At 37.2% G+C, this 14,744-nt stretch overlaps 1 protein-coding gene across 2 annotated transcripts in view; it reads left to right on the top strand.

Moving 5' to 3' along the window:
• Nucleotides 1-7,401, top strand: part of Pkia (cAMP-dependent protein kinase inhibitor alpha) — an 89,773-nt gene extending 82,372 nt beyond the window's left edge. For both annotated transcript variants that reach the window (XM_005361853.3, XM_013351768.2), the window contains 2 exons: nucleotides 1,041-1,218; nucleotides 4,039-7,401. In XM_005361853.3, the coding sequence (XP_005361910.1) occupies nucleotides 1,068-1,218; nucleotides 4,039-4,118 (231 nt within the window). In that variant the 5' untranslated portion in view covers nucleotides 1,041-1,067 and the 3' untranslated portion in view covers nucleotides 4,119-7,401. The remainder of the gene's footprint in view (nucleotides 1-1,040; nucleotides 1,219-4,038) is intronic.
• The last annotated feature ends 7,343 nt before the right edge of the window (nucleotides 7,402-14,744 follow it).

Below are 14,744 nucleotides of genomic sequence, written 5' to 3'. Positions count from 1 at the left end.
AGCAAAGCATCAAAGTCATTCCATATTGCATAAGAAGGCATACATCGTGTAGCTGGAAAAGTAAAAAAGAGGAAAAGGAGGACCCAGGGCCCTAAGACTTCCTTCAAGGCTATGCTTTCTATGATCTTACGGTATTTTATTAGACCTCACATTCGAGAGGTTCCACCACCTCCAATAGTAACATGGCCAGTGACTTAAGTGTCTGTAAGAGATATGTGTATTGGTTAACTGTTATGTGCTACTTAAACTTGCTGAAACAGCTTCCTGGGAATGAGAATAGCTCCATTTTCCAAGACACAAAGTGTCTAGAACTCCCTATCATAGAACAGGCTGGTCTCCTACCTCTTTGACATGGAGAAAGGAAGACAGCAAACAGCTAATTATAGTTAAATATGTTGCATGTGTATGTTTTTAGGGATGACCAATTGGTTTTAGAAATTCAGGGGCTTTGCTTTTTCATTGGCTTTGGTTTTCTGTAATTGTATCCATTCCTTGCAAAAGGAAGTTTCCCTGATGTGATGTGAGAACTACATTTATACATCTGTGAGTATAAGTGTAAACATTTATAATGTAGTTAAGGATTATTCTGGTTTAATAACGTGGCAGTCAGAGAGATGTCAGTTTACTACCAAGGCATATGCCATTATTGCAACCTTAAGGTGTTTCTGTCATGCTGGTCTTTCCTGTGGTTTTATGTAAATGTTTCAAAAAAGAATCAAAACCTAAACAATTGTTTCTCATTCATTTTATAAGCCATTCATTTAATAGTAATGTTTTTCTGTTAAATGCTCACCACTGATTGGGCTGGAGAGATGGCTGAGAGGTCAAGAGCATAGCCTGCTCTTCCAAAGGTCCTGAGTTCAATTCCCAGCAACCACATGGTGGCTCACAACCATCTGTAATGGGGGTCTGGTACCCTCTTCTGGCCTGCAGGCATACACACAGAAAGAATATTGTATATATAATAAATAAATATTAAAAAATGCTCACCACTGATTATCATTACATTCACCTATTAATTTTTCCTTTTTCCTTTGTAGTCCCTGATATGTGGATATTTGTTAGCAATGACTGATGTGGAAACTACATATGCAGATTTTATTGCTTCAGGAAGAACAGGTAGAAGAAATGCAATACATGATATCCTGGTTTCTTCTGCAAGTGGCAACAGCAATGAATTAGCCTTGAAATTAGCAGGTCTTGATATCAACAAGACAGGTGAGTCACTCAATATATACCTCTTTAGGAACATGGAATGATATGGCATTTCCCTACATGAGATAAGAACACACACACAATAGTGATGATGATGATGATGATGATGATGATGATGAGGTGGTGGTGGTGGTGGTGATAGTAATAATAAAACCACAAGTAAAAGCAAAAAAATCTTCTTTTGAAATCAGATGGCACAGTTCAGACAAGATGAAGTGCCTGATCAGCTCCTTAATCCTTCCTTTCTTCAGTGACTTCTCTTGGAAGGATTCCCTACACACATTCAAAAATTAAAACACTTCATTGAAAAAAAGTCACTATCTACAAAAGCTTTGAAAAACCTCATGGAGAAACTTAAATGACTATGATAACACTGGTGATCTCCTACATTTCAAACATACTTAAAAAGATTCTCATTGTAGGTGTGTATCAATTGACAAAGATGTATTATAAAGAATTGGCTCCTGTGACTATGAAGACTTGAATCTTATTCCCTTAAAGACTAGGATGTTAAAGCCTTGATATCTAAAGTAACATTATTGTTAGACTTTTAAGGGTATAATTTTCTGGAAGGCCCTTGGGTCATTGGAGGGATGCACTCCAAAGGGAGTATAGGACCTGACTCCAATCCCCCTGCCTCTCTCCTCCTTGATTCATGCTATGAGCAGATTTCTCCCACCCTGTACTCCCTACCATTGCTGCCCAAAGCACTAAGATCAATAAATGATGAATCCAGAATCCCCCCCCCAAAAAAAAGATTCTCAGTGGAGTCAGAAAGACCTTAATTCAAAGAACCATTCCAAAAGAGGTGCCCTAGAACCATTTTTATTGAGAATGGAAATAAAAGTTTTGTTATGTTAGTGCTTCTTGGATAAAAACGATTCTTAAATTTTCATGATTGAATGGTTTTATGGAGAAAAACTGTGTTTTAGTATTTATCAAAGTCACTTGATTTTATTGGTGAAAATGAAAAAATATTTTAGTGCAAGGAAATATTTGATAGCCTAATTCTAAGTATTAAAGTAAGTTCTTTAATAGCTCCTCCATCCATAGTTTCTTTAAATTCACAAAAAAGACTTGCACAAAATAATCATTAAATATGAAAGTAATTCAAAATCAAAGAACCACAGTGTTCTACACATAAAAATAACCTGCAATTTCTGATTCTGTAACATTCAGTAAGCCTTCACTCTAAGAATATATGTGTGAAAGCTTTCAGATTGTTGGAAAATGTGTGAGGTTATGGTGTAATTTGAAAAAGGAAGAATATCATGTGATTACTAAAGGTCAGTATATCATAGACATCCCTTCAATTTTTGATTAATGACAAATGTTGACATCATGACTTTGGCTGCGAGAACATGCATATTCTAGGGCTCATTGCTTCCTTGGCATTATTGTATGTACTTAACTCTCAAAGCAATTTGGAGTTAGACTATAGGGCATTATTTCATTTTACTGTTATAAAATGAGTAAATATATATATTTTTGTGGTTTAGAATTTTGCCAATTTCTTTTCATAGATTTGTATTTTAGTTTTTACATAAACATTCAATTTTAAATGACTGCATGAATTTCAAGAAGCCTTAATATTGGGACTTTTGACCCAAGGAGTATTTTCTTATGTTTTGCTTGTTATTGAGAATTACTAGCTTCAAGACTTTTTTATGCAGGAGAACATTAATATAAGTAATTTTAATAGTAGTGAGATTTATGTTCATAAATACAAAAAGTAATATGTAAGTCTACACTAAATACATTATAATTATATAATTTGAAAAATATTCAAATATATTGCTGGTCATAGAATATCTTCTTTTCTAAACAACTCTGCACTCTATTTCTAATTATCTAAGCCCTTGCAAATATTTTAGTTTCTCTTCAAATCATTAAGTCTCAAAAGAGGCAAGCTGTTAACAGCCCTGACTTTACCATTCTCCATGCAAAAAAGAAATGTGAATTATCAACATGAAATTCGAAGCTATAGAACATGCCATTCATAACAGTAACTCTCTGTTATGTAACCTCTGAGGATTTGGAGGGACATCCTTCATCAGTTCCGTCTCTGTTTTCTTATAATATATATTTAGCAATATCATTGCTCCTGATAAGTTAACAAGAACCATTTCACAATGTCTGTTTGCAGTGTAATGTTAAATCCCGACCAAAGTCTTCAAACATAGAATCCCCAGCCACCCTCATAGGAGCGGGGGTCCTCATTGTATTTATGCAGTCGCTTTTATCTTTCAACATTCTCCTGTCTGTCATCTGTCCGGATCTGACTCCCTTCCTTTGGTTAGGACAGATCAGAGACCCGTAAACGCTTGGACAAAAGACAAACCAACAAAAAAAAAAACAAAAAACAAAAAACCTTCTATCTTCTATTGTTATTATAAATTTTCAGTTAATAAAACTTTTGAGAAACTAGGCGGGTAATCCTAAAGCTTCATAAATAATAGCAAAGGTAAATTTTAAATATTTCTTCAAATTAGAGGATCAGGACACAATCCCTGGTCTGGTTTCTATAGACTGTAAAAGCACATTTAATAGTGATCAGCTTGGCCATGAGATTTCCTTTATCAAAAGCACAGCCAATCATTGACAATTGAATATTTCACAAGTTATATTTTTCTGACTATTGTGCCAGTGTCACAGAAAGTACCAGGCTCTGAACACTCACACTATTTTCTTGATCGTGCACTACCAAGAAAACACACTTGTCTCTATAACCTGTTCAGACTTCGTGGATAGGTCTGACCTCTGCAACATGAGACGCTAAGAGTCAGTAAACACAAGCTTCCTCGCTTTCTTTATCTTTTACAGAAGGTGAAGACAATGGACAGAGAAGCTCCACAGAACAAAGTGGGGAAGCCCAAGGAGAAGCCGCCAAATCTGAAAGCTAACAACACTCTGTTCTGACCGTCAACAACACGTGACAATGTGGCGAATCTCCTGGCATTGCTCGGATGTATTTGCTGTCATGAGTGAAAGAGAGGGGAAGAAAATGGCTGCGCTGTGTGGCCAGAAGCAGTTCGCTGCCATGTTAAAAGTGGGGGCGGAGCCTGTGTCTGCAGACAGCCGTTTCCCTACCTCTGTCATTAGCAATGGTTGAAATCACCTGGCCTGTGCTTGGATCTCGTTTTCTGTATGGGTCTTTTCACTTGACCGTATAATGAAATGCTTGTAGAGAGTAGCACCGACCTCGCTGATGATTCCTGTAGCATCTGGCCCCTCATGATGTCAGAGGATTTAATTGTGTCTAATTGAAAAGGGTTGGCTGAACCCCAGAGTTTAACTATCTCTGGTTGGAGTATTCACCCAGTAAAAGAACCATCCAGAGAGCACTGTTAGCATTGTGTCCCTGTGTGTTAGTGCTGTGTTATTCACACCTTTTTGTATCGTACAGTATACCTGCTCAGCACTGCCCTTTGACTGCTTGTGTAAAACAAATGATGTACATTACTGTGAATTTTTATACCACTCATTTTTTAAAGGGCTGCCTTTTTCATTTCCCATAGTGTTGTGGCATGCACGGGGAAGAACATACTTTTGTAAACACTACTCTCCCCATGATAACTGTGTGCTGACGACTAAGTCCACCAGACTCACCAAGACCCCTTTGCTTATTATACAGGCATTTGGAAATATCCATTAATGTGAATATTGCCTGAGTTCAGTCTTCTCGATCTCTGCACAGACAAGAATTTTATTAATATTGATTTTATTTCTAAATAAGATGTTCTTTCAGCTAATATTTTGAGTTTTCATAAGAATTTTAGAAATTGAGGAAGTAGAAAAAGAAAGTCAGATAATACTAAGAACTGGAAAGACCGTGCTCTGTGGGTCAGTTTTCTTATGCTGATGTGTGCCACTGTTTCAATCTGGAGGCTGGCTTATGAGGAACGTTCTCTCCACCCAACCCTAGACGTGGAGCCCTTGTGCTGTGTCCCACCATATCCTTTTTCAGCCCTTTCATATCCAGATGTTATTATGCACTTTTTAATGTTTGTAAACTTTTACTAATAATTAGTGTGAATTGCATTCTGATACAGTAATTATCACCTAACCACACTTTTACTGATGCTGTTGGTGGCCTATGGTGTGTTTTGACATCGTGACTCTTGTACGGAAAATTTCTGTGACCTGTGTAACCCTTCTGGTCAGTATTATGAAACCAACTGTCTATGATAATAAATAAGGATCCAGTAAGATGCCCAGGGCTCATGAATTGTGGGATAAATAACAGATGACAGGAGGCCTTTGCAGCAAACGATCCCCTAAGTGCGCTGGAGGGCATAGCCACAGTTCCGGATTAAGTAGAGAGCAGTGCTTCAACAGGCAGTCTGTGGGGCTGACAGGAGCTCAGCCTGTCTGTAGTCACTCACAAAATGGAAGGTCATAGCCTGCTCACATCTTCCTGTACAGTGCATTTTTACAGACTGGGAGTACATGAGTCTCTTTAGTTCCCAACTGAATATTTTCCAGAAAAACAAGAAATGTCAAGTATGTCTTTCTGGATATAGAACAGCAAATAGATTAAGTGTGGGAGTCCTTGTTTTGGTCTAACTCGTTGGAGGCTAGTTAGGAGTGAAATAAACCTACTTAGTGATAGACTCAAACACGTGAGCAGAAGCTTCCAGGCCTGTTTAGACAATCTTTGATAATCTATCTAAAACATTCAACAGTTTTCAACATCCTTGTTTAATTATCCTTATAGCTTTCTTGTGAATATGAAGTTCATTCTTAACGTTGTGGAATTCCAAACTGATTTCACGTGCGTTTTGTAAAATTTAAAAGCAGTGCTGAGTCTATGTGGAAGGTTTATATACCTGTGTGATATATTACTATTAATGCATGTGGTGCCATGCTTGTCTTCAAATATATAAGAAATGCTAAATGGAAAAGTCATATGGAGCTTTTGATTTTGTTTGGCCTCTTACTACTACTTTGTAATACTGTATTTAAACCCAGAGGTATTCTCAATCTGGGAAGGAAAAAAAAAAAACATCCTCAAGCTCCCAAACTGTATCAATTTTTTTGGCAAAAGTGCATAAAATCTTCAAATTTTTATTTAGTATCTGTTACTTGCAAGTAAGTAATAATACATAGGGAATGAGTCTGTAACGACAGATGGAAGAGTGGGCAACCCAAACAAGTGATTGTTAACTACCCCAACTGAGTCACTTCGAAACCCTTTCTTTCAACAATTCGAATGCACCATTTAGAGTTCAATCTTTCTCCCTTTTCACACACTGGAAAGTGAACATGAATAAGGACTAATTTTTGCAAGATTAGAAAGCCATTTTGATCCCGTGTTTATCTATCAACAGAATTTTTGTTCCACATGTCACAAAATTAAAGCTAATTACACAGCATATTTCTCTGTGTGGAAAGGGTCAGTGATGCCCTCATTCAGCTTTGTTTTACTGAAAAGCACAGTGAGTTCCAGAAGGGACTTGTCTCTCTTGTGAATGGCAGATGGGTCAATGGCACATGTGGCTAAGCCCACCTTTTCTTTTGTTTTAGGTTTTCTTTAAATATTCAATTAAAGCTTATTTTGAGAGTTTACTTCTGGCATATGAGTCAAAAATTTGCATAGGTTTATGTTATGAATGTGTATCAACATTCTATGGCTTTTTTATTGAATTACCAAGAAACATAAAGATTTTGATTTTTGATACATTAACAATGAGTGAGAAGTTGTTTAATTTACCTGTTCTCAACTGAGAGCATCCTATGTCAATGCTTGCTCATCCCGAGTTCACTGAAGTGCTCTCTGCGCTGTAAAAAGAATCATGACATTCATTTTTCTGGAAATCCTAACACAGTACTCCACTGTTGTACTCCACTGTTGCCCTACCACTGAGCCTTCCTTGGACGTGGCAGCAAGGCACCATTTTAGAAAATGAATGGCATTTCTATTTCTTCACAGAGAAATAACACAAGAAAAAAGATGTAACTGATGGGCAGCAGGCTTCTGAGTTAAACCTGCAGTAGTAAGGAGAAAATGTGTTAAATGAAAAAGAATAAAGGATCCATAACTGACGATGTCTTAGAAGCCGAGCATTGTTCTTTGACTGAAGAATGACAGCCTTGGAAGTCATTTGTGAGCTTCTATGACTTTTGTATTTAGCAATGTTGCATGCTCACACAATTGATATTAAAATCAGCACTTGTTTTCTGAAATGTAGTCTATCAAGAGTGTTTATTTACTATCTACTATACACTTGGTGCTAGAGAAAGGTTGTAAAAGAGAAACTCAAGCCTAAGCTTAGCATCTGTGGTGCATGGCCCCAGCCTCTTAGTTTCGATTCCCTGTTCTTTACTGTAGAAAATTCTATTCCATTTTACAGTAGAAGCTCAGCACCTTCAATGTTCCCTCTACCATAACCATCCCTTTCTCAGATCCGAAATGCCGTCATACCTCTGCTTCTTACTTGGTTATCGGAAGGATTTTGAACATGCTGAAAGTTGTTAAAACATGCTCCAGTAAGTTCTCTCTCTCTCTCTCTCTCTCTCTCTCACACACACACTGTGTGTGTGTGTGTGTGTGTGAGAGAGAGAGAGAGAGAGAGAGAGAGAGAGAGAGAGAGAGAGAGAGAGAGAGAGAGAATCCGTTAGTTACACTCCCTTTCCCTAAATTAAATTTTACATGATTTTTGGTAACTTTCTTCTCTCTCACCCACACTCTGATCATGTGAGAAGTAGAAGTTCAAGGCCTGAGACATCATCCACATTGCCCTTCTACAATAAGGATTTCCGATGAGTCAGCAATGACAAACATTGTTACAGACACCTCTTGTCACTGTGTTATCGATGGCATTTGGTGTTAGAAGATATTTGAATAGACCTTCCTTTATCTGTATTCTATTTCCTTTTAGTTACAATACTTTCATCACATGCAGGTAGAAAAGACCAAGAAGAAAACAACATGAGACTCAAATAAAATTAGCCGCCCATCAGGCAGGATCTGGTCTCCAGCATAAAGGGACTTGTAAATATTCAAATTTGTCTTCCTCAAGCTACTAAAACAGAACACACATGAAACATACCCCTTGTACTTCTTATGCCTGTCTAATTTATGATATTAGGAGTGGGTATCCTGGCTACTTCCTGGTATAAAATAAACTTACCGCAGTGACCTCACAGTAACTCACTAACTCTGTTTGCACCTATCTTGTCCCTTTCCGCAAGAAGATGAACATTTCTTCAACAACTTAATCTAGGCAGGATTGCATCATTACTTTTCCTCTTCAGTACCCGCAAATTATTTGTTGTCTTTCTTGCAAATCTGCTCAATTTAATAGCAACCAAAACTTTCCCACCCTTGTCGTCTTTGTTCACCTTTTAGATTATGCTAAAAATTGTCTAGTAATGTGTACTTATTAGCAGTGGCCATCTTGACTTGAGTACAGTATAGGTCTCTGATACCGGAAGGAATGGAAAAGTTTTCTGCTTCCTGTCTAAGATTTATCCCTTCATTTGAGACCATTAATTTTCTCACAGCCTTTATTGAAGATAACCTAATTGTCTTTTTGTTTTTTACTAACTTTATCTTTCCATAAATGTGCTCAAGTTTTCATGCCCCCCTTTAGATTCACTCTTTATATTTCTCAAAGCTATGACCTCTCTTCCATGCTTTCTTGCATCTCCTTCTCATCCCTTATCCATCTGCTATCTGCAGCATTTCTCACCACCAATAACTCCCAGATAATCAGTTGTCATGAAGTCAGAAATTTCTGAAATGTAGAAATTAAGGAAGTAATATTAAATCCAAGGACTATCATAAAAAGTGTATTTATAAATTTAATTGATGCCTACATGACAGAATATAGGAGAACTTTGTCTCTTCTTCGAAGTAGAATATACATTGTCCACCAACTGCATTTCTTCCCCAGAAACCTTCTGAGATGTAGACAGGTCGCTACTCTATGATCATAACCTCCCCATTATGATTGTTGACTGCATCCTCAGACCCCACACTACCCATTTCTTCATATAGGGTGTTTGCAACAAGGAATGCCAGCCTCAAAGTTAGCCATCCAGAGATGTCCCAGGTTATCCTGTAAGTGCTGCTAGGAGTTTGATTCTGGGATGACTCATGATGATACCATCAGTTTTTCTCAAGCGCACTCATGTTTGGGTAAAACTGCAGCCTCCTTGTACTTTGAGTTAGGCCTAACAAATAGGCTTCATTTGCCTTCATAGGTTGGGTTTGGTTTGGTTTTAGTTTATTGTTTTTTGAAAGTGTGTTTACTTATTGAGTTCCTTTATTTCTAATAACTCATTCTAGCTATTTCTTCATTCTTTACTTCCCTACTAAATATTGTTTTTCATGGTAGTCTCTATTGTGAGTGTGTGTGTATGGCAAGGTGAAGTGTTGGGACTGAAGCCAGGTGGCTACCTTTCTACCAGCTCCTGTCTTTTCTTTGCTAATTTGCACTCCAACACCATCAAGATCACACTCGCCATGGTAAGTCTCATATTCTCTTCTCCAGTACACAAGTCACTCCCATTCACCTGACCTATTGGACAATTGGGCATGGATTTCCCAAAACATGAGAACAAAGACAAACCATTTATTTATTAAATATCACATTCTATATACCTCCTTGATCTGAAAAGTTAATTATCACATTCTATATACCTCCTTGATCTGGGAAATCTTATTGACACATTTTTACTAATTTTTTCAGATGGTATATCTTTACATCTTTTCTCAAAATCTTTAAAGTTTAAAATCTCCTTGACTTCGTTCCCCTTTTCAATATCCCACTTGTAATGGATTAGCTGCCCCCTGTTCTTAATTCTCTAACATTTTATCTTCTAATGGTTCTATTCTTTGAGTCAAATATGAATAAAAGATTGTAGCAACTGTATTGTCTCTTTACTTATCTCTGCATCTTCATTATCTGTTAGGCACTTAGTAAGTATTTGTAAATAATGTGTGAGCTCACAGTATCATTAGGGGAGACACTATTTACAGATCAACTAGGAATAAACGTAATTCAGGCATAAAGTTGATAATTGAATAAGTAACATTCCTTACTGCTCAAAGTTCAAACCATTTTTTCTTTTTTACAATAAAATAAATACTTTTGAAATTCTATGCTGCATGTGTATCTACATATTTGATATTCTTTGAAGAAGTGAGATGTCAAAAACCAGTGTGAAACAAAGGAAAAATTTAGAATAAAGGCACCGTGATATATAATGATCCCATTAAAACTCTTTGCGGGAGTCCTATAACCTGCATTCTCCCAAATTTGCTGAACTTAATCTATCCAAAGAGAGATATATCTTCCTTTCTTGGCCTAAGCACACTCAGAGAGGGCTCCATAAAGGATGCTGAGAACCGTAGACAAGGATGTTCTGGGCTTTCTAAGAATATGGTTTACTGAAAATACCCTGATAGGCTAAAGAGATGGTATTTCTGATGAGAATAATAGGATTTCGATGATAGGGAAAAGAAAAGAAAATAATTAAAAGGACTAAGGATCAAATGTTCATATGCTCAAGGAAAAAAATAACTATGTGTACTAAAATGCACATTATATAACATTGAGGTCTCTCTTCCTAAAGATTGGATCTTTTGTAAAATACTGATAATTGAATTTGCACTTTAAGTGTAGTAGAACAAAAGAAGTATTTTGTATGTGAGGATTCTCACATGTTTGATGGTGGCTTTGGCTATATCATACTGAATAATTAGGCTGATCACAGCTTTGACATGTAAGAAGACAACTTTTTAAAGGAAAAAAAGCAAACAGGAGGTAAGAAGCAAAGAAGGAAGAAGGGAGGAAAGCGAGGGAGAGAGAAAAAAATGAAACCCTCATGTTCTATTTTACTCAAAAGAGGGATGGAAACAAAGCTTGCTGTGAAGAGGGAAGTTCCTAACTAACGTGTATGTGCAAAATGGCTTTGGTAGCTGCAAAAGAAGTTGATATGACTTCTGTGACTGCCCTATTGCACTTTATTTCTCCTAGCCCACAGACACTACACAGTTCTAAGGGTAAAAAGCAATGTAAAAAAAAATGACTATAGCTAGAAGGTGACAAGGCAGCAAAATCTGCATTCTCAGAAGAGCCTAAATAAGATCTAATGTAACTTAAACTAGATAAGGGGAAAGAGCTCAGCAGTTATTGAGATGTAAGTCTCCCTAGTAGGTAAAATTAGAAAACAAAACCCTCAGAATTGAATTGACAACAGAATTTGAAACTATACAATAGAAACACATAATTATGGATATTGAAATTATACAAACCAGAAGACATGAAGATTATCATTTTTCCCACTAGAGTTACCAAACTTCCTGCATCACTTCTCTATCCCTATTTAGAAAGGTATTTTTCATTACAATTGTGTCGTTTTGTTTTGTTTTATTTTTGAAACTTTTGTGTGTATCTTATTCCCATTTTAAATTCAAAATTTTAGAGAATTACTATGTAGAGAAGAGTAATGGGAAAAACAGCAAGCCTTGAGTTTGAAGGATCAATGTGAGATTTGTTCTCCATTGGGTGCAAAGGTAGTTCCTGGAGCTGACAACAGTACATCCTCACTAAGCTAATTCAGTCCACATGTATACTTGAGAGCTTATGACTAAAGGAGATTGCACAAGGACTGGAGGGGTTTCTAAATGAGATTAACAAAAGGCTCTAGTACATAGAATTTTTAAAGACTAGAAAAGAAGGAAAAGGACCATTTTATATGCTCTGAGCTAGACATTTTAATACTACTAAATTTACATCAATAAATATCAGCAATACTTTTCAATGAGCCCTGGGTTTTAGATGGAGTTCTTCAATTAGTATATATACAGTCAACATAGCATGGAACTCTAAGGCCTATTAAAATGAATTCACTTACAACATATGAGGACTAAAGTTCATTACATTAATTAATAAATGTTTGACTATTGTAAACAACAATAGAAGAATATGGAACATGCCAAGTAGATTCCCAAGGAGAAATATTACTCAAAAGAAAACAAAACAAGATCAATGTGCATATTTCTTGAGAACAATTCATTGAAAGAAAATTAGTTGTTCTGCACTAGTTTCACAGGTAGCAGACTGAGACTCCTATATTTATTTAATTAATGAAGCTAAGTAAAGCACATCATATAATTGTCAAGTATGGGGAAAGCAACTGGGCCATGAGGAGAAGTAGGAACCTGAGACCCTTGCAGGAAAACCTGGAAAACCTTAAAGCAGTTGAATGTGTCTTGTGAGGCCCAGCACGGACTGCCAGGTCAGCTCCAAGAGAGGAGTCAAAGAGCAGGGGAGTCAGGGTACAAGGAGCCCATGTCCAGCCTGCAGCAGCGAGGAAAGAATTCTGCCTGTGGGTGTGGGATTTTGAAGGAATGCTAAGTGCTAGACATGAAAGTTGTCCTAGGACTTATTTCAAGGTTAGGAATTCAGCAGCTGAAAAGGCCAAAGAAATTTTAGAAGGAAAATGAGCAACATCTGAGCTCCCTTAATTTCTTGTCATGCCGTGATCCACACTTCCATTTTTAAAGTAACCATGTTTCACTGCCAACAACACAAATTTCACGAGAATGACTCTCACCGTAGGATTGAAGTGGAGGTCTTTTACTTCTCATTTGGGTAATAGTAATATAGTCTGATCATGGCTCAGAGGTTCAAGTATATTAACTATAGTTCTCAAATTACACTAAAAGAAGAGAATAAATGTGTCTAGGACCAGCAAGAGGCCCAACAAGTAAGGACACTTGGTGCCAAGACTGAACACCTGCCTTAGACCACAGGAACTCACATGATGGAAGGAAAGCATCCACCTGCAAATTGTCTTCTGACCACCAAATGCACTACATGGTATCCCTACACACACACACACACACACACACACACACACACACACACACACATTTAATCTGAGAAAAATACTTATCTCATAAATGAACAATGTGGGATGCATATAAGTCACACTCAGAAAAATGTAGTTTGGGGATTAAAAACCGGGGCTAAAATTTAAGTTGATGTTCTCAGTTGACAATACCTCTGCTTTCAACTAAACAAGAACTTTCCAACAAAGAAATAATATAAGCCAAATATGTAACCTTAAATTCTCTAGAATTTAAATTAAAAATATAAAGAAAGCATTAAAATAACCCAATATATTTTAAATTCTTTTATTAAAGTGTATGGTTCTCAATACCAGTTTCTCCAACTCTGGTATGTATTTTACAGACAGTGTAGCTTAACCCAAATGTGCTCTTGGTGCGACATTTCACATTATATGACCAAGGGTCAGACTCTGCTGTGTATGATTCAAAATGGGAAGTGCTGACTTTGAAGGAGAGGACCTATGCTGTAGATATGTTCACATAGTTCTCAGTGCTTCTAAAGTTTGACTTCATGTCACAATCACCTGGAAAACTTTTAAACATATAAGGAACTGGATTTATTCTATACAATTTTTAATTTAATTGTAATGTGAACCCCTAGGTATCAGTATTTTTAAACTTTGTATTGAAGTATGATGAATATTTAAAATGAGCATGCATTTTAAAATAAAAATAAAATAAGTCTGTGTATTTTTCTAGAATAAATATTCAGGTAAACGTCATCCAGATTGAGAATTCAAATATATCAACACTTAGAATCCTCCTCATATTTCTTTTTAGTCACCACCTCTGGAAAAAGCTAAATCCCCTGTATCTGGTAAACCAATTTATATCCGTCTATCTTGCCAAAGCTAAATCCAGTCTACCCCATCAACTCACCCATCACTGTTCATTTCAGATGGCCCCGCTGTAGAATCCTGCCAAATGGTTGATATCAACGTGGCTGTCTCTATCACATCCCACCCCTATACATAAATGCCTGAGAGCATAGGCCTTTCAAAGGGTTCCATCTCCAGGTCCATCCATTTCATTTTCACTCCATCCCAGGCTATCATATTCCTTCACTTCTGTTCCAGTCTTGCTGATGCCCAGTATTCCGTGCCCTATATCCTACTTAGTTAGCCATAGATTACGTAGACGAGAATGCTGTGAAACCAGTATTGAAAATAGATTCTTTTCTCATACAACACAAGCAGATCACAGTGTCCCTCCCACTCCTCCCAACTCTCCCTCCCCCCACGCTTCTCCTCTTCAACAGCCCCCTTCATTTTCCTTAGGAGGCCTCCAAGAGACAACAGCTAAACAGGGCGAAACAAGATACTTAAGACAAGGTAAAAACCCTCACATCAAGGCAACCCAGCAGAAGGAAAAGAGTTCCAAGATCAGGCAAGAGTCAGAGACTCATTTGCGCCCAGTTAGCAGTCCTACAAAAACGCCAAGCTAACAGGCACAGTACCTACACAGAGGACCTAGTACAGACCCGTGCAGGTATGGTGCCTGCGTTATGACTCTCTGTGAACCCTACTTTGTTGATTCAATAGACCATGTTTTCCTGGTGTCCTCCATACCCTCTGACTCCTGCAACTTTTCCTTTCCCTCTTTGAGAGGGAAATCCCCATCTCTGAGGAGATGGAACATTGGAGACCTCCAATTTATTTTTTTT

This window comes from Microtus ochrogaster, linkage group LG5, assembly GCF_000317375.1.
Source record: "Microtus ochrogaster isolate Prairie Vole_2 linkage group LG5, MicOch1.0, whole genome shotgun sequence".
In the NCBI taxonomy this organism is placed as follows: Eukaryota; Metazoa; Chordata; class Mammalia; order Rodentia; family Cricetidae; genus Microtus; species Microtus ochrogaster.
This window is presented reverse-complemented; position numbering and strand designations above follow the sequence as displayed.